The 25,291-nt window shown below is 34.8% G+C and overlaps 2 protein-coding genes and 1 pseudogene across 2 annotated transcripts; all 3 read right to left on the bottom strand.

The window, feature by feature from the left end:
- Positions 1–15,789, bottom strand: part of LOC123897381 — a 31,863-nt pseudogene extending 16,074 nt beyond the window's left edge.
- Positions 15,790–18,103: 2,314 nt separating this feature from the next.
- LOC123897384 (thymidylate kinase-like) lies at positions 18,104–20,106 on the bottom strand. The gene is made up of 4 exons (XM_045947984.1): positions 19,932–20,106; positions 19,758–19,817; positions 19,242–19,346; positions 18,104–18,616 (listed from the first exon to the last, which is right to left on the bottom strand). The coding sequence occupies exons 1-4, from the start codon at positions 20,034–20,036 to the stop codon at positions 18,596–18,598; spliced, it is 291 nt and encodes a 96-aa protein (XP_045803940.1). The 5' UTR covers positions 20,037–20,106; the 3' UTR covers positions 18,104–18,595.
- Positions 20,107–22,953: 2,847 nt separating this feature from the next.
- LOC123897382 lies at positions 22,954–25,291 on the bottom strand. The gene is made up of 5 exons (XM_045947982.1): positions 24,662–25,291; positions 24,391–24,582; positions 24,127–24,318; positions 23,662–23,728; positions 22,954–23,388 (listed from the first exon to the last, which is right to left on the bottom strand). The coding sequence occupies exons 1-3, from the start codon at positions 24,776–24,778 to the stop codon at positions 24,130–24,132; spliced, it is 498 nt and encodes a 165-aa protein (XP_045803938.1). The 5' UTR covers positions 24,779–25,291; the 3' UTR covers positions 22,954–23,388; positions 23,662–23,728; positions 24,127–24,129.

The raw sequence follows: 25,291 nt of genomic DNA, 5'->3' as shown, positions 1-25,291 counted from the left end.
TTCATAACATTCAGTTTTGACTTCATTTCCATTACCCTTTAGTAAGGAGCTCAGTCTGGTTTATCTCAATATTTTCATGTTAAATAATGCTCCAGTTTCAGTTGATTGGGAAATACATCTTACTCTTATGCGGAAAGTTTATCATATATATATATATATATATATGTTCTGTTTTACCTATTGTCAGAAAACTTCTTACATACCCCCATCAGGTAATAGCTCTTCACCATCCTGGCGACCTTTGCTGCGTATATGACTGATATCTATGATATCAGGAACATCAATATACACATCTGAAAAATGGAAAAAATGCTTAGCAACTGTTGAAGTTTTGAGTTTTAGATAAAAGGAAAAAAGAAATAATAAGAGATTGAATATTATTGATGATAACTTGATAATACATACTTTATTAGTAACTTGAAACAAAGACTAAATACTGATCATATTTATAGAGATAGGTAAATAATTCTATATAAATAAGGAAATTAGGAAACAAATAATAATAATAATAATAATAATAATAATAATAATAAGTAATATAAAAATTTATTCTAAGCGATAATCTAAGAAACTATGTCAATTACTTTTGTTTGCCGGCTTTGTATAACCAACCACTTTTCTTTTGTCATTTGATATAAGCTGGAAACTTGAATGTTTTTAACTTTTTGAGGTTCATATATGATATATCTGCTTAAAATTTTGTTATGCACTTGATTTTTTTTATTTTTTTTTTACGAAAATGGCATAATTTTATTGGCAAAATGTATCTTACTATTTCATAATAAGATTTGATTCACGATTCAAAAAAAAAAAGGTCTTGTGGTTTATGATTTGTATCTCGATTTGATAGCATAAATAGATCAGAAAACTATTTAGAAAAATAGTACACTGTTTCATAAATAGGAAAATTAAGACAGCATACCAAGTTTTTTGGGTACTCATCCTGCCTCCATAACAAATCTTCGCATGTGTAGCACCAGGTAATCAGGAAATGAGGTCAAACCTGCAGTCCTAAAGAATAAACGATTGTTTCAGCATCAAGATGATTTTTGAATGCTATAATAGTAAGAATTATGAACTATAATAGTTTCACAACACCTAACCCAATGCAATTGTCATCCACTCGCCAGACACAATTATACTAATATATGATACGATGATAAGTCATTCATTAACAAGTTTAGGATATGATACGTTAAGGGTACATAGATTAAGGTTCTGTTTGGTAAAATTAAACTATAAGCTATAAGCTAGCTGATAGCTGAAAAGCTAGATAGCTGAAAAGCTAGCTTATAGCTGATAGCTGAAAAACTAGTTGATTGAAATTAAAGTGTTTGGTAAAATTAGCTTTTTAAATGATTGATAAATATAAAAAGACATAAACGGGGATATTTATATGTAGTGGGTAGTTTTTTTTTCAGTGGGTAGCTTTTTATTTTATAAAAAATAACATCTCAAAAAAAGCTATAAGCTCGTGAGAAAAGCGTTTTACCAAACACTTTTATTTTTTTCAAACAAGCTTATAAGCTAGTCCAATAAGCTATAAGCTAGTTTATTGGACTTACCAAACACACCCTAAAAAAATGGTAATGATACATGTTTACAGTCTTGCATCGAATGTGAGATGGCCTGTGTTGGGTTTTTGTATGTTGGCTACATTTTGCAAAAACATATTTTAGCCAAGTGTTGAGACATATGTGCTGACCCCAAGTGTTGTGACAAATGTTGGTACACTTTGGAACAACACCTGTCTCTGTATCTGTGCGCGCCAGCTAGCGGTTATTATTTTCTACTCAATCTTTTGAAGATTTGATTGAAGAATTGTTTCAAGGTTTCTTACAGAGGAAGGCGCACGTGTTTAATGTGTTTCAGGAGGCAGCCGAAACCCTAGTTTTATTTTCCAAAGGAATTATATTTTTGGAAAATATATTTTTGCGTTTCAAAAATATAACTATTATTTTCAGAAATATATCACTGCTGCCGCAATTCTAGCCCTAATTTTGTCTTGAAGCCCAAGTCGTTCTACTACTATAAATACGAAGGCAAGCATATGGTTTCAAGCATCTAAAATCGTGTCTTACAAAGCGTGTGTTTTTAGGGATTTTAGAGTGTTAATTGTGAGCCTTTCTTGTGTCTCATTGATGCAAGCTTAGGACCTGAGTGTTATTGAGTTGTAAGTGTGAACTTCTCCTAAGCTTTGAAGTACGGAGATTGTTCTATTGTGTTGTGTGGTTTGCTCGCAAGCTTTTAAGCAAGAGTGAATCCTAGTTTCTTAGGAGTGTGTCTCCACCGTTTGTAATCGTTGAATTGAATAACAACGCTGTCTGTGTTGTTAAGGTGGGAATTGGGACGGGGTCTCATATCTAGGAGTTCCTAGGTAGAAGTGTCATTGGGTAGTGATTAAATGAGAAGTTGTAAACGGGTGAGTTTAGCTTCGAAGTAATACTGCTGATAGTGGACTTCATTCCTGGATTGGTATCCCCCAGAGTAGGCTTTAGGCTGAACTGGGTTAACAACTCTTGTGTGTTATTTACTTTATTGTTTTTATTGTTTTATGTTAAGTACTCTGTTTATAGACAAGTGTTGGCGCACCGGTAACAACATCTGTCTACAACAGACAAGTGTTGATACACCTTGATCAACACCTGTCCACTGTGTGCCAGGAATTTCAATTGGTATCAGAGCGGGCACCCTGTTCTGAATTTTAGGGTGAGCTCCAGGGAAACTTTTTCTGGCAAGGATGGACAAAGAAGGAGGGTTTGTTACCAGACCACCTATTCTGGTTGGTGCTTCAAACTATGACTATTTGTAGTCCCGCATGATGGCCTTCCTAAAACAAATTGATAGCAAAACATGGAAGGCAGTTCTGAGAGGGTGGACTCCACCTGTGAAGATGGACAAAGATGGTAAACCAACTCTTGAGTTGAAATCTGCTAAAGAATGGTCCAAAGAAGAGGATGAGCTTGCTCTTGCAAACTCAAAAGCATTATATGCACTATATAATGGTGTTGACAAGCACATATTCAGACTCATCAAAAAGTGTGTCTCTGCTAAGGAAGCTTGGACAATTCTTGAGACTGTTCATGAAGGTACCTCTAAAGTGAAGTTGTCAAAGCTACAACTCCTAACCACTAAATTTGAGAATCTAAGGATGAATGATGATGAAACTATTCAGGATTTTCACATGACCATACTTGATTATGATAATCAATTTGATGCCTTGGGTGAAAAGATACCTGAAGAAAAGCTGGTAAGGAAAATGCTTAGGTCTTTACCTAAGAAGTTTGACATGAAAGTCACAGCTATAGAAGAAGCAAAGGATATCACAGATATGAAGCTGGATGAACTGGTTGGTTCATTACAAACCTATGAGGTAGCTACAAATGAAAAGATGGATAAGAAAAACAAAAGCATTGCTTTTGTCTCAAATGCTGAGGAAGAAGATCAACAGAGTGACACAGAGTCTGAAAACAGCATCTCTGATGCAATGGTTCTTTTGGGAAAACAATTTAATAAGGTGCTAAAGAGAATGGACAAACGCTCTAAGACAGGTGCAGCTGACACTGGTCGCAACACTTACAGGAATTTCAGAAAACCTGTAACAGATGAGAAATCAGCTCCAAATAAAGGTGTTCAATGCCATGAATGTGAGGGGTGTGGTCACATTAGAAGTGAATGTGGAACCTTCCTGAAAAAATAGAAGAAGGGGTTAAGTGTAACTTGGTCAGATGAAGACTCTGAAGGAGAAGCTGATACTGCAAAGGCTATACATGCATTGACAAGTGTATGTACATCTGACACTGAATCATGTGAGGAATAACTGACCTTTGATGAACTTGCTGAGTCATATAAAAAACTGTGTCTGAAGAGTGAAGAAGTCTGCAGAGTCTCTGAAGAGCAAAAAGAAACAATTGCTAAGTTGCAAACTGAGAGAACTGCAAATCTGTCAAGAATCTCTGAATTTAGTGCTAAATGGGAAGAAAGTTTAAAGATCATCGAGGAACAGAAGGCAACTATCATCAACTTAGAAGCAGACAAGATCAAACAACTGACAGAGATAGTCCATCTGAATGAAGAGGTAACTGAATTAAACTCTCATCTTGAGAACTTAAAGAAGCATGTTCTTAGGCTATTCAAAGGAAGTGATCTAGATGAAATCCTAGAAACATTGCCTACTCCTAGTAGATCCAAAACAGGCATTGGGTATGAATACAAAAATGTTAATAGGATTATGGATTACAACAAAGAAGGGAAATATATGCCTGAGATAAGTAAACAACCTTCTCCAAAAATGCATGACAGAATGTCGCCACACCTGGCTCCTAGACAGCAGAGACAAGTGTTACCACATGTGGCACCACATCAGCAAAGATGGCAGAGACCTAGATTTATACCTAGACCCAGAAGCAGGTACCACTCATGGAGATGTCATCACTGTGGAAGAAAGGGGCACATAAGGCCCTACTGCTACAAATTGTATGGGTATCCAAGTGAAATTCCTCAAGAGTCTGATCCATCCATTACTAAAACAAGGATGGAATGGAAGCAAAAGGATGATACAACCAATGTCAAGGAGTATACAGCTGAAAGCAGTGGGAAAAGTTTGATTGCCCATACGTCTCTCAGAGTCTCATCAAAAGAAGATTGGTACTTTGATAGTGGTTGTTCCAGACACATGACTGGTATTGAAAAGTATTTGAAGGGGGTAAAATCCTATGCCACAAGTTTTGTGACATTTGGAGATGGAGCAAAGGGGGAAATTAAAGGTATTGGAAGACTGATTGACCATGATCTACCAAAACTTGAAAATGTTCTCCTTGTAAAAGGGCTAACTGCCAATCTAATCAGTATAAGCCAACTATGTGATCAAGGCATGAAAGTCAACTTTACAAAAAATGAATGTCTTGTCAGCAATAACGGAGGAGACATCCTTATGAGGGGTGTTAGATCAAAGGACAACTGCTACCTGTGGATCCCTCTTGAAGAAGCTAATGTATCTACATGTCTCTTAACTAAAAATGAAGAGGTTAAGCTGTGGCATCAAAAATTAGGACACTTTAACCTGAAGAGCATGAAGAGAGTCATATCTGAAGAAGCTATCAGAGGACTACCAAGTTTACAGATACAGGAAGGCAACATCTGTGGTGAATGTCAGATTGGGAAGCAAACCAAAGTGTCGCACCAGAAGTTGCAACACTTGTCCACTTCTAGAGTTCTTGAGTTACTACATATGGATCTGATGGGGCCCATACAAGTTGAGAGTCTTGGAGGTAAGAAATATGTTCTTGTTGTTGTTGATGACTTCTCTAGATATACTTGGGTCAATTTTATTAGGGAAAAATCTGAGACTTTTGAAGAATTCAAAAATCTTTACTTACAACTTCAAAAGGAGAAAGATTGTAGTATTGTAAGAATCAGAAGTGACCATGGTAAGGAGTTTGAAAACTCTAAATTTGCTGATTTTTGTGCTGCTGAAGGAATAGCTCATGAATTTTCTTCACTAATTACACCTCAACTAAATGGTGTGGTTGAAAGAAAGAACAGAACCTTACAAGAATCTGCTAGAGTGATGTTGCATGCCAAAAATGTTCCTTACAAGTTCTGGGCTGAAGCCATGAATACAGCATGTTACATTCACAATAGAGTAACATTAAGAAAAGGTACTGCTACAACACTGTATGAACTATGGAAGAATAGGAAGCCTACTGTGAAATATTTCCATGTGTTTGGGTCAAAATGTTACATTTTGGCAGATAGAGAACCTAGGAGAAAATTGGACCCCAAAAGTGATGAGGGGATATTTTTAGGTTACTCAACCAACAGCAGAGCCTACAGAGTTTTTAACTCCAGAACAAGAACTATGATGGAATCAATTAATGTTGTTGTTGATGATAGTGATACAAGTGCAGATCCAGCTGAAGAGACAGATGTCATTACACCTGTCTCAACACTAGATGATGATCAAACTGAACCTGAACCTGATCAACATTCTGAATCTACTATGATGTGGGTACAAAAGCAAAATTTGATTATGGGTCATATTTCTTTCAAGAAACCTTAAGCCATGCCCTGACATATGCTGTTGAGAAGCTAGTTGCTCTTCCCACTCTGTTATGTAACATCATCCTTGAGCAACACCCAGATATTCTGAGAAGCACTGATGTTCCTTGTAAAAGGAAAGGGGTGTTGGTTATTGAGCAGAGGCTGCTGGATGGGACAAATGTTGCAGCAGGTGTTGGCACATCTGTCCAGGCTGATGTACTCTCTAGGAAGCAGATGATTGCAGATCTGACTGAAGCAAGCAGAGCTCTTGAGGCCAGGAAACTGAAAATAGATCGTGTGATTGCGGCCCTCAAGGCTGAGGAAGCTGCTGAGACTGCTGAGGGTGAGCCTGATGGACAAGAAGGTGAAGAAACTAGTGGCTCTGATGATGACACTGAGGATGTGATGGAGGACTTTGATGAAAGTTCTTCTATCTGATTTCTGATGTTTTCTTATATTTTTCTGATGTACTTTTGGTATTTCTCTTTTGTTCCTTTTATGGGCAAGGCCCTGGATTTATGGCACATGTGTGTGCATTATGGTCTGTAATATGTGCACACTGATATTCTCTTGTCTACTACCCTATGATTTCCTATGCATAGTGTTTGTCAAAATTGTGGCTAAAAAGGGGGAGTAGTGTGTGTGTGTGTGACAAGTGTGTGGACAGATGTTCTCACATCTGGTGACTGTTTCTGTGCTAATGTTTGTATGCTCGTATTGAGGGGGAGTGTGAGTAATATGCATGTGTTGAGGGGGAGTAATGAATATTCTTTCTCTATCTGATGTTTGTATGCATGAATTCAAGGGGAGTGTGAGTGATATTAACTCTTGATCGCCTGAAAATGTTTGATGACAAGTGTTGTGCCAAGTGATATGGCACCTGACTAATGAGTCCACTATCCACTATGACTGAGAATTTATTTTTCTCAGATGTTTATGGGAATTTATTTTTCCTGATGTTCTTATGTTGAAGGAATGCGCTTTAAACTATTAGGGGTTTATTTCTCCTACTTCTTAGCATCTACTATGGGAGTTTATTTCTCCCTTGTGTTGTTCCATGAGGCTAGTTGTGTTTTATTCCGCTGTTGCATTGCCTCTGACTATCTTGGAAGTAGCTTTATTGTGTGTTACTTTCTTTCCTAGTTGTGTGATCATGTTGACTCAAAGGAAAGGTAATATTGTATCTCTCTATATACTGGTCTAATATTGTTTTAGCCAAAATTTGCCAAAGGGGGAGATTGTTGGGTTTTTGTATGTTGGCTACATTTTGCAAAAACATATTTTAGCCAAGTGTTGAGACATATGTGCTGACCCCAAGTGTTGTGACAAATGTTGGTACACTTTGGAACAACACATGTCTCTGTATCTGCGCGCGCCAGCTAGCAGTTATTATTTTCTACTCAATCTTTTGAAGATTTGATTAAAGAATTGTTTCAAGGTTTCTTACAGAGGAAGGCGCACGTGTTTAATGTGTTTCAGGAGGCAGCCGAAACCCTAGTTTTATTTTCCAAAGGAATTATATTTTTGGAAAATATATTTTTGCGTTTCAAAAATATAACTATTATTTTCAGAAATATATCACTGCTGCCGCAATTCTAGAAGCCCTAATTTTGTCTTGAAGCCCAAGTCGTTCTACTACTATAAATACGAAGGCAAGCATATGGTTTCAAGCATCTAAAATCGTGTCTTACAAAGCGTGTGTTTTTAGGGATTTTAGAGTGTTAATTGTGAGTCTTTCTTGTGTCTCATTGATGCAAGCTTAGGACCTGAGTGTTATTGAGTTGTAAGTGTGAACTTCTCCTAAGCTTTGAAGTACGGAGATTGTTCTATTGTGTTGTGTGGTTTGCTCGCAAGCTTTTAAGCAAGAGTGAATCCTAGTTTCTTAGGAGTGTGTCTCCACCGTTTGTAATCGTTGAATTGAATAACAACGCTGTCTGTGTTGTTAAGGTGGGAATTAGGACGGGGTCTCATATCTAGGAGTTCCTAGGTAGAAGTGTCATTGGGTAGTGATTAAGTGAGAAGTTGTAAACGGGTGAGTTTAGCTTCGAAGTAATACTGCTGATAGTGGACTTCATTCCTGGATTGGTATCCCCCAGAGTAGGCTTTAGGCTGAACTGGGTTAACAACTCTTGTGTGTTATTTACTTTATTGTTTTTATTGTTTTATGTTAAGTACTCTGTTTATAGACAAGTGTTGGCGCACCGGTAACAACATCTGTCTACAACAGACAAGTGTTGATACACCTACACCTGTCCACTGTGTGCCAGGAATTTCAGCCTGAACTCCCAATTTGTAGGGTTTATAATTAGAGGCAATCCTCACTTTTCCATCCGGTTTTGTAGGGTTGAGTTAGACCAAATTTCCAATTTATTTATTTTTTAAAAACTCTCAATCTTAAGATGATATCGGAGCGTCCTCCAAAATCCGTTAGACCACTTGCTATCAAGTTTCCGCTATCCACGCACCAATTTAGGAGTGAGGGGGTGTGTTACGAGTCTCACATCCGATGTGAGATGTCTTGAACATGAGTTTATAAGTAGAGACAATTCTCACTTTTCAAGCCGGTTTTGTAGAGTTGAGTAATGCTCAACTCCCAATTTTAAGAATACAATAATGTATTTATAAAAAATTAAAATGATAGAATAAAATTTTATCAATGACTATTAATATACGAATTAATACATGCAATATTTTTAGTTTGGCTTAATTAGTTCAATGGTCCCTTAAAGACATTTTAGGTTTCACAATGGTCCCTTGAAGAAAAAAACGGTTTGAATTGGTCCCTTGAAGAAAAAAACGGTTTGAATTGGTCCCTTAAAGACATCTCCGTTTGACGCTTTGATCCTTTCCGTCAATTTTTTTCAAAAAACGTTAGTTCCACCAAAGATGTCATACAGTGTAAGTAGTCCACCAAAGACCTCATTGATTTTTTAAATTTTAACCATTTGATTTTTTTGTTGAAAAGACAACCATCAGATCCTGTAAGTCTATTGTATATAATGATGAACCACAAACACTTAATCTTTTTCTTCATCTTCTTTCTTCCATTGTTCTTCATCTTCAACAACACTTTCATAAGCTCAAAAAAAAATCCAGAAATTACAATCCAAAAATGCAAAAATTAAAACACTTCAAGAAATCTGATCTATTAAAACACAGTGAAAGAACCACAATCACTCCATCAATCATTAGCCTTCCTATTACACATTATCTCTTACTTTTTCAAAATTGTAATGATTTGACTATAAATGGTTTAAAACATATACATAAAAAAGTCTGCAAAGGCACGAAGCATGAATGCCATCGTGCATTATGGCTCCTAGGTATCGACACTGGATCGAAAATATGGTGTTAGACCCTAAAAAATAAGTCCCAAAATTTTCATTTTCAAAATAATAACGTTGCCTATTTGCAACATCATTTCTTCAACTTGTTTCTTATCCAATGCGCCTCACTATCTCTCATTGTGCAGCACATGCAGTTGTACAATAGTTATTTATTCAGTTTTGACCAACACAGTTATAGATTTGTATTTTGTCAAATAAAATATCACAATTACAAACTATATAACATAACATTAATAATATACTAAAATGTAATATTATGATCCATCATAAAACAAAGTAACATTATGAAGTAAGAATATCCGATATGTAAATAGTAAACGATAGATTACATATAACTAATAAGTATTATTAAGAAACAGAAAAAATATGTTAATAATAAAATAAATAAGTATGAAAATTTATATATGCAGTTAGAATTTGAAATTAAATTTAAATCAAGTCTGTTTCACAAAGACGTCCATAAACATCCAATAAAAATCAAATTTGTTTCAGTATTCGGTTTTTTTTGGACCAATTTGGATGTGCAACACCATGTTTCTATGCAACCTGGCTAGTTTCAGTGTTCGACGCCGGTCTCTACGGGAGCGGGTCAACGTTGTATCGCTTGTGTATTGACAAAGAATTAGAATTTAGTTATTTATTTATTTTGAAAAAATAATGCATCCATTTATTTTTTGAAAAGGGTCCTAACCGAACGAGTACACTTTCTCATAAAAAATGGTTTATCACATTTATAGATGATCACTCAAGAGTTTGTTGGGTGTAGGGAAATCTGATGTTTGTCAGGCCGTAAAAGATTTTGTTAAAATGGTGTAAAATCAATTTCAAACAAATATTCAAGTATTTAGAAGTGATAACGGCAAAGAATATTTTAACACAATGTTGAGTATTTTTTTTCGTGAAAATGGAATTGTGCATCAAAGTTCATGTCCTAACACTCCCCAACAAAATGGAGTTGCAGACATGGTAGTCAATCCCGGGCGATCCCAGTGGGATCCCGGTGGAGCAGAGCGGAGTGGAGCTCTGCCGGGACGGGATGGGATGGAGCGGCGCAGCTAAGCTTCTCGGTGGGATCCCAGCAGGTTCCCAGTGGACCGGAGCGGAGCGGGTCCCGGGTTGCCATCCCGGGTTAGGGCTGAGATTTTGTTTTCATGGGTTTTAAAGGCCATTTTTGAAATCTCACTCATTTTAGTAAGGGTAAAATTGGTTTTTTACCTTTAAAACTGTTACTTACTCCTAACTAAACCCTAGCCGCAATTCATTCTTTCTCTCACGCTATCGTACTATCTTCTCTCACTCTCAAGATCCAAACTTCTTCAAGCTTCATCTGCTGTTTCTTCTTCAACCTTCATCTGTTGTTTCTTCTTCAACCTCGGATGATTAGACTTAGACTTTGATGATGAACTCGAGTTTTAATTTTTAGTTACTTTATTAATCTAAGTGTTGGAGACTTGACTTTTGCTTATTTATTTTGCTTGACTATTGTTGGTAATTTTTAGTTACTTTATGATGAAGGTTTTTTTTTTTTTTGACAAAGATGAAGAAGGTGTTGTAGACTTGAGATTTGTGTTTTTAATTTTTAATTTATGAATGTTTTATGGATTTTGAGATGTTTGTTTAATTTTACATTAATTATATGTTTATAGTATTATTTATGTAATTTATAAATAAATAAAAAATAATAGGGGCATCCCGGCCATCCCGCTCCCCGGGATGCCGCTATCCCAGTTTTGGGGCTGGCCGCTCCGCTCCGGGATCCGGGATTAACTACTATGGTTGCAGAAAGAAAAAATAGGCACTTGTTGGAGGTGGCTAGAGCTTTACTTTTCGCAAGTAAAGTACCAAATTATTTGTGGGGTGAAGCAGTTTTAACTGCTGCATACTTAATTAACAGAGTGCCCTCCAAAGTTCTTAATTTTAAAACTCCAATTCATATTTTCAAAGAATGTTTTCCTAATGATCGTGTTTCAAACGATTTGACCTTAAAAATCTTTGGTTGCACTGCATTTGTTCATGAACATAAGAATATTAGCAAACTCGAACCGCGTGCTATAAAATGTGTTTTTGTTGGGTATTCTCCAACCTAGAAGGGATATAAATGTTTTGATCCAAAAAACCAGAAAATGTTTGTCACCATGGATGTTACATTCTTTGAAAACAAACATTTTTTTGACACGCATCTTCAGGTGGGAATTTTAAATGAAGATTCGTTTCAAACTGAGAACATGAGTTTTTTTAACTCGTTTCAAACTGAGGACATGAGTTTTTTTAATAATAATTTATCTTTGCCAGTATCACAAAGTTCTAAGACTTATACTTCTGCACCAACGAAAAATGGCCATGATTCTTTATCTAATCCTACTCCTGTTATGAGTAGTGAACTTGGTGAATCCGAGCCTACATTTTCTCATGAAGAAAACAATGAGAATCTTGAAAACAATGATAATGATGATCTAATTGAAATGCCACAAAATAATGAGTCATAAAGATAATAGGTTTAAAGCTGGAAACAAAACTTGGAAAGGAAAGGATTTTGTGAGAAAGAATCACAAAGAAAGTGATGAGTCCACATCTCAACACTGTCATGAATCTGAACCGGGGGATGATCAACTTCCTAAAAAAAGAAAAGGTAAGTCTATCTCTGTTTCTGAGAGTCGTATTTTGTATCCTGTTAGATCTTGCACTAAATACCCATTGTCCAATTTTATATCATATTCAAATTTGTCTTCGTCTTTTTCTGCCTTCACCTCAAAATTGTCTAGTGTAGAGATTCCAAAAAATGTACAGGTTGCTCTAGAAGTTCCAAAGTGGAGGGAAGCTGTACTTGAGGAGATGAAAGCTCTTGAAAAGAACAAAACCTGGAGTGTTATGACACTACCGGATGGCAAGAAGACGGTTGGATGTAAATGGGTGTTTACTGTGAAGTATGATTCAGATGGGTCAATCGAAAGGTACAAGGCTCGATTGGTGGCTAAGGGTTTTACTCAAACCTATGGTATAGACTACTCAGGGACTTTTGCTCCTGTTGCAAAATTGAACACTGTCAGAATTCTCTTGTCTCTTGCTGCTAACTTAGATTGGCCCCTACATCAGTTGGATGTTAAGAATGTTTTTCTCAATGGTGATTTAGAAGAAGAGGTATATGTGGACATTCCTCCTGGCTTTGAAGACAAGTTTGGATCAAATGTATGCAAACTAAATAAGTCTTTGTATGGATTAAAGCAGTCTCCTAGAGCTTGGTTTGAAAAGTTCACTTATTCCATGAAGAAACAAGGGTACATTCAAGGACAAGCTGACCACACCTTGTTCACAAAGTTCTCCCAAGATGGAAAAATTGTTGTCCTAATTGTTTATGTTGATGATATCGTCCTTACTGGAGATGATATAGTTGAAATGGCAAGAGTAAAAGAGAAATTAGCATTAGACTTTGAAATCAAGGACTTGGAATCCATGAGATATTTTCTTGGTATGGAGGTTGCTCGATCAAAAGATGGTATTGTAGTCTCCCAGCAAAAATACATTCTATATTTATTGAAAGAAACAGGAATGAGTGGATGTCGACCAGCAGATACTCTCATGGATCCTAATGCAAAACTTTGGGAAGAAGGTAGTGTTCCTGTTGATACTGGAAGGTACCAGAGATTGGTTGGGAAACTGATTTATTTGTCACACACTAGACCTGACATTGCTTTCTCGGTTAGTGTAGTAAATCAGTTTATGCATTCTCATTTTGAGGAACATCTTGAGGCAGTCTATAGGATACTGCGATATTTGAAAGCAAATCCTGGAAAGGGATTATTTTTTAAGAAAACTAGTGAAAGAAATGTGTTTATCTTTACCGATGCTGATTGGGCAGGTTCAGTCACTGACAGAAGATCAACCTCCGGATATTGTACCTATGTTTGGGGTAATCTTGTGACATGGAGGAGCAAGAAACAAGGAGTTGTAGCAAGAAGTAGTGTAGAAGCTGAGTTTAGAGCTATGGCTCAAGGTATTTGTGAAGGATTATGGATCCACAGAGTCCTAGAAGAGCTTAAGATGAAAATTGAGCTTCCATTGAAATTATACTCTAACAGTAAAGCCGCTATTAGCATAGCTCATAACCCAGTTCAACATGACATAACCAAGCATATTGAGATCGATCGACATTTCATAAAAGAGAAGTTAGATGCCGGAATCATATGTCTACCTTTTGTAACTTCGAGTCAGCAAACTGCAGATATCTTGACCAAAAGCTTAGCAAGACCCACCTTTGAGCATTTGATCGACAAGTTGGGCATGATAGATATCTATGCACCAACTTGAGGGGGGTGTTGAAAAATATTTAGTTTCCTAGTTTGTTATTTCTAGGAGATTCTAAGCTTATCTATTATTTCCTTTTATGTTTGTACTCTTCCTATTTAAACCAGTCTTGAGCTGAGGAATAACACACAACAGTATTCACTTATTATTTTCCACATTATATGTTGGTGTTAACTCAGCCTCCATATCACTCTACTCCATAACTCTCCCACTCCAACACACAAGCCAACCTTATAAGTTATATCCCCTAAAAAAATTCAAAATATATCAATATCGATGGCACGAACAGAGTTTCATGTATCCATGCATCATAGATATTAGCAGAAAAATTTCTCACAAAACTAAAGAAAAAATGTGATATACCTTAAGTAAAATCTGTTGACAATGAATTAAAAAGGAAGTTCTTCTAATTTAATATATTAAAAAAATTTAGAATGCTTACTTCAGTGTTGTTGTCTTTCTTTTCAAAGCAGTGCTGTAAAAATCATGTATATCCTCATGAGCAGAGAAGTTTGCAAGGCAAGCTTCTAAAGGCACCCTTGGACGCACAATCTCATCACCAGATCTACAAGAACAAAAATGCTTAGAGGTGTCTAAAAAATCAGATGAAGGAAATAATAAGATTTCTGAGCATTTGAACTTACAGATCCTTTCCTGTTAGCAGCCAACACTCGGTGGGATTTAATCCCACATCGGATAGATAGGACTCTTGAGAAGAGTTTATAAAGAGGAGGCAATCCTCACCTTACAAGCCGGTTTTGTAAGGATGAGTTAGGCCTCGATATTCGTGACATGGTATCAGAGCCTATCGGGTCTATCGTTGGGCTTCCGACATCGTTCACGCTTCAGGCCCATTGGGCCGGGCTGAAGCGTGAGGGGGTGTGTTAGCAGCCAACACTCGGTGGGATTTAGTCCCACATCGGATAGACAGGACTCTTGAGAAGAGTTTATAAAGAGGAGGCAATCCTCACCTTACAAGCCGGTTTTGTAAGGATGAGTTAGGCCTCAATATTCGTGACATTTCCTTCTGCAAGTTTCTCTGCTTTGAGTTTGTGAAAGGATTTTAATTCTTCTGAGGTTTCTCAAACAATGCAAATATTCAGTTTAAGATCACAAATGCATCTCATTTTTAAGTTAAGTTAAGGCTGATGATTGAAAAACTAACCTTTGTTAGTTGCTTCATGTAATGGGATATTGAGAGAAAGAATATAATCCTGCCTTCTATTGTATTTAACTTTTCCAGATGAACATGAAATTCTATCTTCAATGCCAAATTTGAAACTGTTCGCAGGATTCAGTTCAGTTTTCCCGGCATTAGCTTGTTCAACTCGGTCAATAAAATGAAGGAAAAATTCTAAAGCATCCTATAACATCAAGTGTGGGAACCAAGCAGTAAAAATATAGCAACATAACTTTAACTAAAGTACTTATTAAAATAAGGATAACAGATGCGGATTATGAAAACTAAGAGGATTATGAAATATGAATGCAACTATAGAAAAATTACAAATTTGGATCCTCCTTGATCCTTGCTCAAAAGCGGAGCAGTATAAAATAAGATAGAGAATGAGTTAAAAGGAAGAGATGAAAATAAAATGCGGCGAAGTTAACTGCTTGATTTTAAAAACAGCATTTGATTACTAGGTGTGTTGGTTATGACAGATGATATGCAATAAGAAAATGAGGTGGCGAACACAAAACTTGACATGTGAATTAAGGACTTACATTTTTTAACTCATCACAGAATACCTAATAAATTATGGGGAACCAAATGTTGGGAGATCATTTGAGTACAGAAATGAAAACATTCCCCACAAAATAAGCTTAAATAAAATCTGATTTTCTTCATTCATGCTCAAGAGATATTTTTATACGAATTATTATATATGTTTAAGCTCACGTTTCCTTTCCCCAATATATGTTTAAGCTCACGTTTCCTTTCCAAAGTAAAGTAAGAAAGAACTTTTAGCATAAAAAACAGAAAAACATTAAATACTTCTTATATATCATTAATTTTTGTTTAAAAGAAGTTACTAAACATACCTGTTGCCGAATAGATGAAAATTCAGGATGGATGGCTGGCAGCCAAATATGTTCAAAGCTGTAATTGCTGCCACTGGCAGCAATTACAGCTTTGAACATATTTGACCGTATTCCTTCTTGTTTCTGATGTTTGAAGAATAGTGGACAAATAGACAGAAATTGGGCAAAGAAAATTCATAAGAAACATGTTACGTCCAGAAGAGCATAATCAATTTATAAAATTATGACAGTCATTTAGGTATATATGAGCTAAGAATGTTAATCATCAAAGAGCCAGAAATCTTACTGCAGTTGTAGTTGAGGTAGCCAAATTTTCTTTTTCATCATTCTGGATGACAGATATAAAGGTAACGTATAAATTTGCAAGACACAATACAAATTGTAACATGAAGCTTATTAAGCTATGAAGACGTTTGCTACGAAGACATACCTTAAACTCTGGAACAGAGTATTTCCCAGAAAGTAAACCATGCGCCAATTTTGTCCTGCCAACAAGCGTACACATATATGCCTTGATGAATGACCTCTAAGAACAAAAAAATGTGTTCTTGTATGTAGGAAACAGTGTGTTCTCCTAAACTACAAACACACACATGGCTGGATGTTTTTACCATATTTTAGATGGTGTATTATAGGTTAAAATGAGTGGTTTGATCAATTAATCAGTTAGTTTCTGAATTGTATAGAATTTAACAAATAAAGTATTCTCAATAGTTGGGCTCTGACTGTCTTTGTTCCAAAAAAAAAAAAGTATTCTCAAGTCAAGCGCTTTCAAGCAAATGGTTAAATTGACAAAATTAATCATTCATAGAAAAGTTATCAAAAGATATATAACTATATATGTCGAGACTTACATCTAGTGTTAACGGATTTGATTCTTCATTTTATATATAACAACATGACTATTAAAAACGGATTTGCATTGCTTAATTTTTACAAATAAGGAAGGCTTTTCAGCTAAAAGTCAAAAGATTTTGATTACAAGCTTTCCTACGCACAAAATAATATTTTTATTGGTGGATAACATAAAATAGTCTAATCCAAATATGCACTTACTACTGCATATTCAGTTCTACAGTTGGATCAGCAGGAGACGACTCAAATGCCTTCTTTAGACTGAATATTGAATTTTCATTTTCTTGTGTTGAATTGAATTGGTTACAGGCAGTTACAAGTTCCTCATTTATAGTAGATGAAACTATGACCAGCTATAGCAGGTTCTATCCTAATTGTGACTGCCAGCTGTCCATTAATTGCCAGCTGTCATAACTACCTAATTACACAGAGAGTAAGCTTTGACTCAGCTAATTACACATAGAGTAAACTTTAACTAAGCTATATTTATATTCTGTTGATGTATCTCTAATAAAGCACAATAGCAAACACATGTGCCTTACATTTATGCCTTATATTTTTCATCAAAGCACAATTGCATTTAAGACAACAACTAGCTTTTGCATTAAGGCATCATCCAACATTTTCGGGTTAACAAGACAATCCCTAACAAAAATCATGGGAAAAAGTAAAACCATCTTATTATCGAATTTGGAGTTAGTAGTTTCATGTATACCATACCACCCTTTATTATAGATAATGAAAAGAAAAAGAAAAACCATCTCGGTGACATTTTCACAATTAGTAAGACAATGGAGACCATACACATTTTGAATAAAAGTTCATATTCAAATTTCATTAAAGACCACCATCCAACTTTTCCTTTATGAATAAAGAGTTCGTAATGCATTTTACTCTAAGGTCATTGAAGCATCTCATCCCTTGCAAAACTTATGAAACACTAGGAATTAGGGTGATTAAGTTCATAATGCAAAATCACTTTTAATTGCAGTTGCAGAATTGAATTTCGGAATTAAGGGTCATCAAAGCAGAATATATACCCATTTATTCATTATTATGAATAAAAATTCATAATTTTTTTTTAACAGAAAAGCGGACACCGATAGAGACAATTACTTGAGTAGCAGTTAAGGCAACAACTAGCTTTCACATTCAGGGACTAGGGTCACTAAGTTCATCCAGCATTTTACTCTATAGTCATTGAGGTATCTATGATCCATCCGTTACAAAATTTAAAAAACAAATTGTATGCATCAATTCCAACGGTCAAATTTAGGGTTACTAGGGCAATATACTCCACCCTTTTTCAGATAATGAAAAAAGATTATGTCACACAATGATTGAATGTTCTTGACTAAATTAAAAATAGATATCTCAACATGTATCAATGAAAATATATTGGATCGAAAGTTCCAAAATTACCGTAGCAAACGAAAAAGTTCTATATTTCAAAATATTGGTACCAAATAGGGTCTTAGAACAAAACACCTTTTGCTCAATTAGTAAGGTTATTTTGTTTTAATCAAGCAGAAGATTGAATGTTGTTGAATTATCAAGAATTAGAAAATGAGTATATCTGATCTGAGCATGCATCAATGGAAATATGTGGAATGAAAATAAAAAAATTACCATAGCAAACAAAGTTTATCTCTCAGCAGAGAGCATATCAGTTTATTTTGAATGTTCTTGAAAAAATTGTGTTTGATTTATCTAATAAATTGAAACTCAAACAATTATTACGAAGAAAAAAATATATAAACTAGGAAAATTGATACATCCACTCATGAAATCAAAACATAAGAAACTGAGATAGGAGTCATATACCTCTTAATCTGACTTTTCATTTTCAAAAGGTTGCTCTGATTCGTGCATCAAGACGCATCTGAACCATCAACCTTCCATTTACCCAACAACATTCTTTCAACTTCAGTTACAGTCGTCCAAGAACAGTTCCATGAGATTTCGGTTTCCAAATTACCGTTGAATCTTGGGAATTAACCACCTTATTAGCATGCTAAACCTGAACACTGTTATGCTCAGCAATAAAAGGTTTTGTATTTATCAAGAAGATTGAATCTTATTGAATGATCAAGAATGATAAAAATCGGTAAGGTTCTAACTTTTTTCAGTTACTAAATCCAAGACTTAAATTTATAATTATCAACACAAATATAGTGCTATTATGCCAACACCCACTGAATTTTATCAGATACAACCTCATTATGGTTTCCTCCATTAATCACAATGCAAGCATCCTTATATGGCATAGGTTGTCTGCATAATGCCATACATACCAGATCGATATTATAAGAAATAGTTTATACTCCAAAGAGTTAGTTTCTTTTTACTTTGTTCCTGAGAATTCCTTTGAAACCCTTATCAGTAGGGTCATCAAAGCACAATAGATATTATCCTTGCAGAAGATTATAAACCAGATAGGGCAAATATGTTTGAATGAAAATTCTAAAAACTGTTGTTTTAAAATATTGGTATCAAACATGATCTGACTTTTTGTTCTTCAATGATCAAGAACGGGAAAAATGGATAAAGTTGTACCTCTTTTTCAAGCAGAAGATTGAATGTTCTTGACAAATAAAAAATGAAAAAATGGGTCTTTGTATTGTTCTTAAGGCCAGAAAAACAGTTCATTACCTTACAGGAGGCATCATGAAGGACTTTGTAATGTTCGGCAACTTTCTTCTGAAACTCAAGCTTTTCATATCTTTCATCACCATACCCTCCTCTTTCTGCAACTTTCTGATATGAATGTGCAAAGAATATAAATAAGAAACAGGGAAACATGCATGAACCAAGCTCAAACAATGTAACCCATCAATAGTGAAAAAAAGTCAGAAGATCAAGGTGGATGAACTTTAGAAGCAAGAGAGCTGAAATCATTTATGTATTAGGACTTGAACCACCCTCCTGAATAAAAGTAACACATCTAACTTTTGTAAATCAACGCCCCACTCCCTATTTAATTCAAAATTTTATATCCCAACAACATGGAACATAGAAAAGGGAGCAGATAAACATTATAGAAAATAAGCATTGTTTTACAGAATAAAAACCTTTTCCAGCATGAAAATTAGTAAGCAACGTTGAAATTGTGTCTCAACCTAACCCAACAAACCACTATTTATTGGCCACATAGCAAGTGTTGCTTACATCTGGTGAGATGTCAAGGTATGCTACAAGATCTAGAGCAAGCAATCCAATTTTCAGGGCCTGCAAAAATTAAAATTCAACATTTACTAACGGAGAGAGAACATAAGAAATTAAAAGAATTCTAGACTAAGCTAGAATAGAAGACCTCCTAGAAAGTCCTCGTGAATCTTTTACCTTACACCATTCAATATTTAGTCCCTTAGCAGATGAGAAGGCCACCCCAGAATAAGAATATCGGTCAACAATGAGTGTTATTCCACTTTTCAATTTTGTTTCCATCAATGACTAGCACCAACAATACAGTTTAATCAAAGAAATCTTGGAATTTCACTTGTCATGAGTAAGTACCAGCAAACCACCCATACTTTCACAGCGGTCGGCGGCGGTGCTCCGGTGGCCGGCCACCACCAACCACCCATACTATTTTATTATTATTTTATTTTAAAAATCAGACTTTTAATAATTATTTTAAAAATAATTAAAAAATCAGTTTTTAATGCTTTTAGTTTTTAAAAAATCAGTTTTTTTTAAAAATAATTAAAAAAATCAGTTTTTTTTAAAATAATTAAAAAATCAGATTTTAATGTTTTTAGTTTTTCAAAAATTTAGTATTTTAATTTTTTTCCTATAATAAATATTAGTTTCTTTTGTATTTAAAAATCAGATTTTTTAATTTTAAAAATTACTCTTTTTTTAAATTTTTTTTTTTTAAAACAATATAAAAAACAAGTTTTCGGCTAAGTAAAAAATAATTTGGGTTTAGAAAAAAAAAACTTTGTGGGTTGATTATAAACCAATTCAATCATAAAATTAATGAAAAATTATGTTTTTAAAATAATTAATAAATCTATTTTTTTTAATCAACTAATAAAAAAAATTAGTTTAAGTAAAAAACCTATTTAAAATTGGATCATGTGAATAACCTAAATTTTATTACAAATCGGTTATAAATTGGTTTCGATCCGGTTAATAACCAAATCCAAATTAGTTTTAAAAAATAACCGGTTTCTCATAAAAATGGTTTTGGTTAGAACCAAAACCATCAATTAGGTGTGATGTGGTTTCCAAACCATGCACACCCCTACTAATAAGAACAGCATTCTAGGATATAACCATATTAACATAGTAACTAGAGCCATGTATCAAGCTTATTGAATTATGCTTCCCTCAGAGTCAGAAACCATGCAAGCTTTACAACACTACGTCATCACAACTTGCTTCTGCGGATTACATAAAGGCTAAGGAAACTAGAGGTTTTGATCAAAGGACTTAAATGCCTAAGCTGTCTATGGTTACCATTTCTTCCTTTATATGCCCATTCTTCTTGGAATACTGTATCCCCTTTCTAGCTAGACAATGGTCCATGGCCATATATTAAAGTTGCAACTTGCAAGTGATGAATAAAAAAAAATTGTTGTTCTTTCCGTGCTACTTTTTACAAACAAACCTCCTAAGCCCCCAACAAGACCCGTCCTCCTAGAAGCTACAAGCTTTCAGAAAACTACAAGTGAAATTAAGACATAATCACGATTCGCATGACATAAACTTCACAAACTAAACCCCAAAGAGCTGCTTATGACAATAATAACATAACTGGAAAATAAAAACAAAAGCAAAGAAACCTCTTTTCCCAATTATTAGCACTGAAGAGAAGATGAATAGTATGATCATTCGACTGTGATACATTTGTAAGATAAGCAGATACCTCCAAATTGTTCTTGAACTGTTTTTCTGAGATATAAAATGAAAGTTCCAAAATTTACCTTACCAAACAAAAAAGTTAATCTTTGAAAAATTTGTACCAAACAAACAAAAGGGTCATGGGACAGAAAGAACACCTTTACTCAATTAAGGTTCTTTTGTTTTGTTTTTATTAAGCAGAAGATTGAATGTTGTTCATAATGCAAAATCACTTCTAATTGCAGTTGCAGAATTGAATTTAGGGACTAAGGGTCATCAAAGCAGAATATATATATATATATATATATATATATATATATATATATATATATATATATATATATATATATATATATATATATATATAGGGGAGGGATCAAATTACACCGGTGTAACATTTGAGTAATGTTACACCGCTCAATAACGCTTTAACGAATACAAATTTTACAAAATCCACCGTTGGATTGAAAGCTTATATCGTATAGATCATCCATATTAATTTTTACAAAAATCTAAAATCGTTTGGTATGTTATTGAAACCAATCAAGATTAATGGTTTATGCGTTTTTATTGAATACCATTCATCTTGATCGATCTCAATAACATATCAAACGATTTTAGATTTTTATAAATTCTAACATAGATGATCTATATGATATAAACTTTCAATCAAACGGTGGATTTTGTAAAATTTGTATTCGTTAAAGCGTTATTGAGCGGTGTAACATTACTCAAATGTTACACCGGTGTAATTTGATCCCTCCCTATATATATATATATATATATATATATATATATATATATATATATATATATATATATATATATATATATATATATATATATATATATATATATATATATATATATTCATTCATGCATTATTATGAATAAAAATTCATAATTTTTTTCAAAGGCCACCGATAGAGACAATTGCTTGAGTAGCAATTAAGGCAATAACAAGCTTTCACATTTAGGGACTAGGGTCATTAAGTTCATCTAACCTTTTACTCTATGGTCAGTGAGGCATAAATGATCCATCTGTTACAAAATTTATAAAACAAAGTATATTCATCGATCCCAATCGTCAAATTTAAGGTTACTAGGGCAATATACTCCCCAACCCTTTTTCAGATAGTGAAAAGAGATTCCGTCACACAATGATTCAAGATTGAATGTTCTTGAATGATCAAGAATGAGAAAAAGTCGTAAAGTTGTACCTTTTTTCAAGCAGAAGATTGAATGTTCTTGACTAAACAATAAAATGAAACAAATTGGTATTTCAACATGTATGAATGCAAATTACCGTAGCAAACAAAAAAGATAATCTTTGAAAACATTGGTACCAAAGAAACAAAAGGGTCATGGGACAAAAAGAACACCTTTAGTCAATTAAGGTTTCTTTCGTTTTGTTTTAATGAAGCAGAAGATTGAATGTTGTGTTAATAGTGAACAATGAGAAAATGAGTATCCGAATAACTATTCAAATATGTGGAAAGAAAGTTGAAAAAATTACCGTAGCAAACAGAAGCGACTATCGGCACAGATCGAGCATGCCAGTTTCATGATTCTTGAGTGACCGACCCAACACCATAAATTCCACTGTGCTGCACGTTTCATTCATTTCTTGAAGAAGAAACAAAGAATGAGTTTTTATTTAGTCTCATCGGCACCCCTGACATGTCTTTCGAGCTGTAACCATTAAATCTTGTGTGGCTTCTTTCAATTGCATCAAACCCATTATCCCTGGCATCTTTATAAACTATCTTGGAATCTGAATGATCAGATTCTTCGGTCATCTTAGCATCATGTAATTGATCAATAGCATCACCATTGCTATATCTGGATAGCGATGAGTTGGTTTTAACCATATATGCAGCATCTTTTGCAGGAGCAGGCACATTGGAACTCTCAATTTCATCATCGGCATCAGAACCATAATATGCAGGACCTAAAACATCTCCAGGAGAGCTTGAATTAGATTTTTCATTGGCACCATCATTCTCTATTTCCTTTGCTTTAACTGGAACTAAAACTTTAGCAGTTGCCTTAGCAACCGGAGCAGAGGGTGGAAAGGCTGATGCATTATGGTTTGAAGTGGCAACATTATGACCCAGTGGGGGGAAAATAACGGTTAGAGCTTCCAATACCTAATACTACATGGCTAGAATCTAATCATTTGTGTTTAAGGAAGATAGAGAAAATTAGAAGATCGGGAAATTACCTTCAGCAGGCAGATTGTCTTCACTAAGAACTTTGGTTGCAATCTCATCAAACAATTCATCAGTAACCTAAGGAAGAGGCTAAAAAATTAGAACTGTAATATATCTTTTTCTGTTACAGTCAGTATACAGATGTCAATCATGAATTGTTTTGTTGCGTCTTATTTAACGTCTTTTTTTCCACCAAAATAAAAAAGGTGTTAAATAAGACAAAGGTTTATGTTTCAAACAATGCTTACCTTCAAAAGAAGGTTAGTAGGAATTTTTCTTATTTTTTGATTGATTTTTGCAGTTCTATCAACTTCAACCTGATCATACATTATATGTCATATCAAATCTGGAAGTGGATGAAGGATGTGTGTGTGTGTGTGTGTGTGTGTAGAGATAGATAGATAGATAGATAGAGAGAGAGAGAGAGAGAGAGAGAGAGAATTTTTTTTATGGGAGAAAATAGTAAAGAAGAAAACCTCTTAGTCCTCTTCATCCTCAGCTGATCTAGACGAATCAATACTTCTACTATATGTCTCATCATCAGCCTTCACATATGATTTATCAATGCCATCACGCACAAGTGTTTGTTCAACTTTTGGATGATCTGCTGAAGGAGCAGCAATGACTGTTTTCTTTATTTCCTCTCTAAGCCAGTTAGGGACTGGTGCCTGAAAAATAATTTCAAAATAAGGTTGGATGAATCATATCTATCAAAGCACTAACCTTCAGAAAGCAATTACCTTCTTAGGACGTTCAGGAACACCAGAAACGCCATATGCATCAGCAGAGAAAGCAGCAGTATGATGAATCGTAGCTACTGTACTAAGGGAATAGGGTGCACCATTTGGTGGAATTGTTGGAGGGTGACCAGGTCCAGGAAACCTTCCGTGTGGTGCTGCTACATGACCATGAATGGTAATAGAAGGATTGTGCTGTTAAATTAACCAAGTGTCAGGTGTTAAAAGAAACATATTAGTTGACTAGAAAAAACAATGCGCTAAAATTTATAACCTGTGGCCCTGCAGGAAGACTTGGAGGTATTGGTGCATAACCAACACCAGGTGCCACTGGAGCACACCAGTTATTCATTGAAGAACCGGAATCATCATGATTATAAGTTGATTGCATTTGCAGGTCACCATCACGACAAACCTAGGTGCAAAATCTAAAGGTTAATCAGCAACATTGATAGATGAGTCAGAATGGCTGTGAGATGCAAAGGATGGTGCATGCATTGATGGTTGCGCATGGTATTGTTCTTGAGATGAGGAACTTGGCAAAGGAAACATTGCATATGATTGTTGGACCTGATCAGCAGCCTCTTCACCTGTAAGTCAATATTCAGAATAAGCACGGAAAAATAAATGAGTGACAACAGGAATCACCGGAGTTCAAAATATAGAATTATGCTCTCCAACGGCATGCTTATGTTCAAGAAAGCTTAGTAATCTTTATAAACCTTCTCTCATTGATAATTCTGACAACTAGCAGTTTTATAATTCATCTTTAGAAAGAAAGTATTTAACACGTGTCTACTAATCATAAGATACAAATTAAAGCAGCAGGATGGTCGGAAACGGGTTTCTTCCCTAGCCAAAGTCTTCTGCAAATGCGTAAAGATGAATTAATTTTTGCAGGTAA

This window comes from Trifolium pratense, linkage group LG7, assembly GCF_020283565.1.
Source record: "Trifolium pratense cultivar HEN17-A07 linkage group LG7, ARS_RC_1.1, whole genome shotgun sequence".
Lineage (NCBI taxonomy): Eukaryota > Viridiplantae > Streptophyta > Magnoliopsida > Fabales > Fabaceae > Trifolium > Trifolium pratense.
The sequence above is the reverse complement of the archived record's forward strand: the minus strand, read 5'-3'. Positions and strand labels throughout refer to the sequence as shown.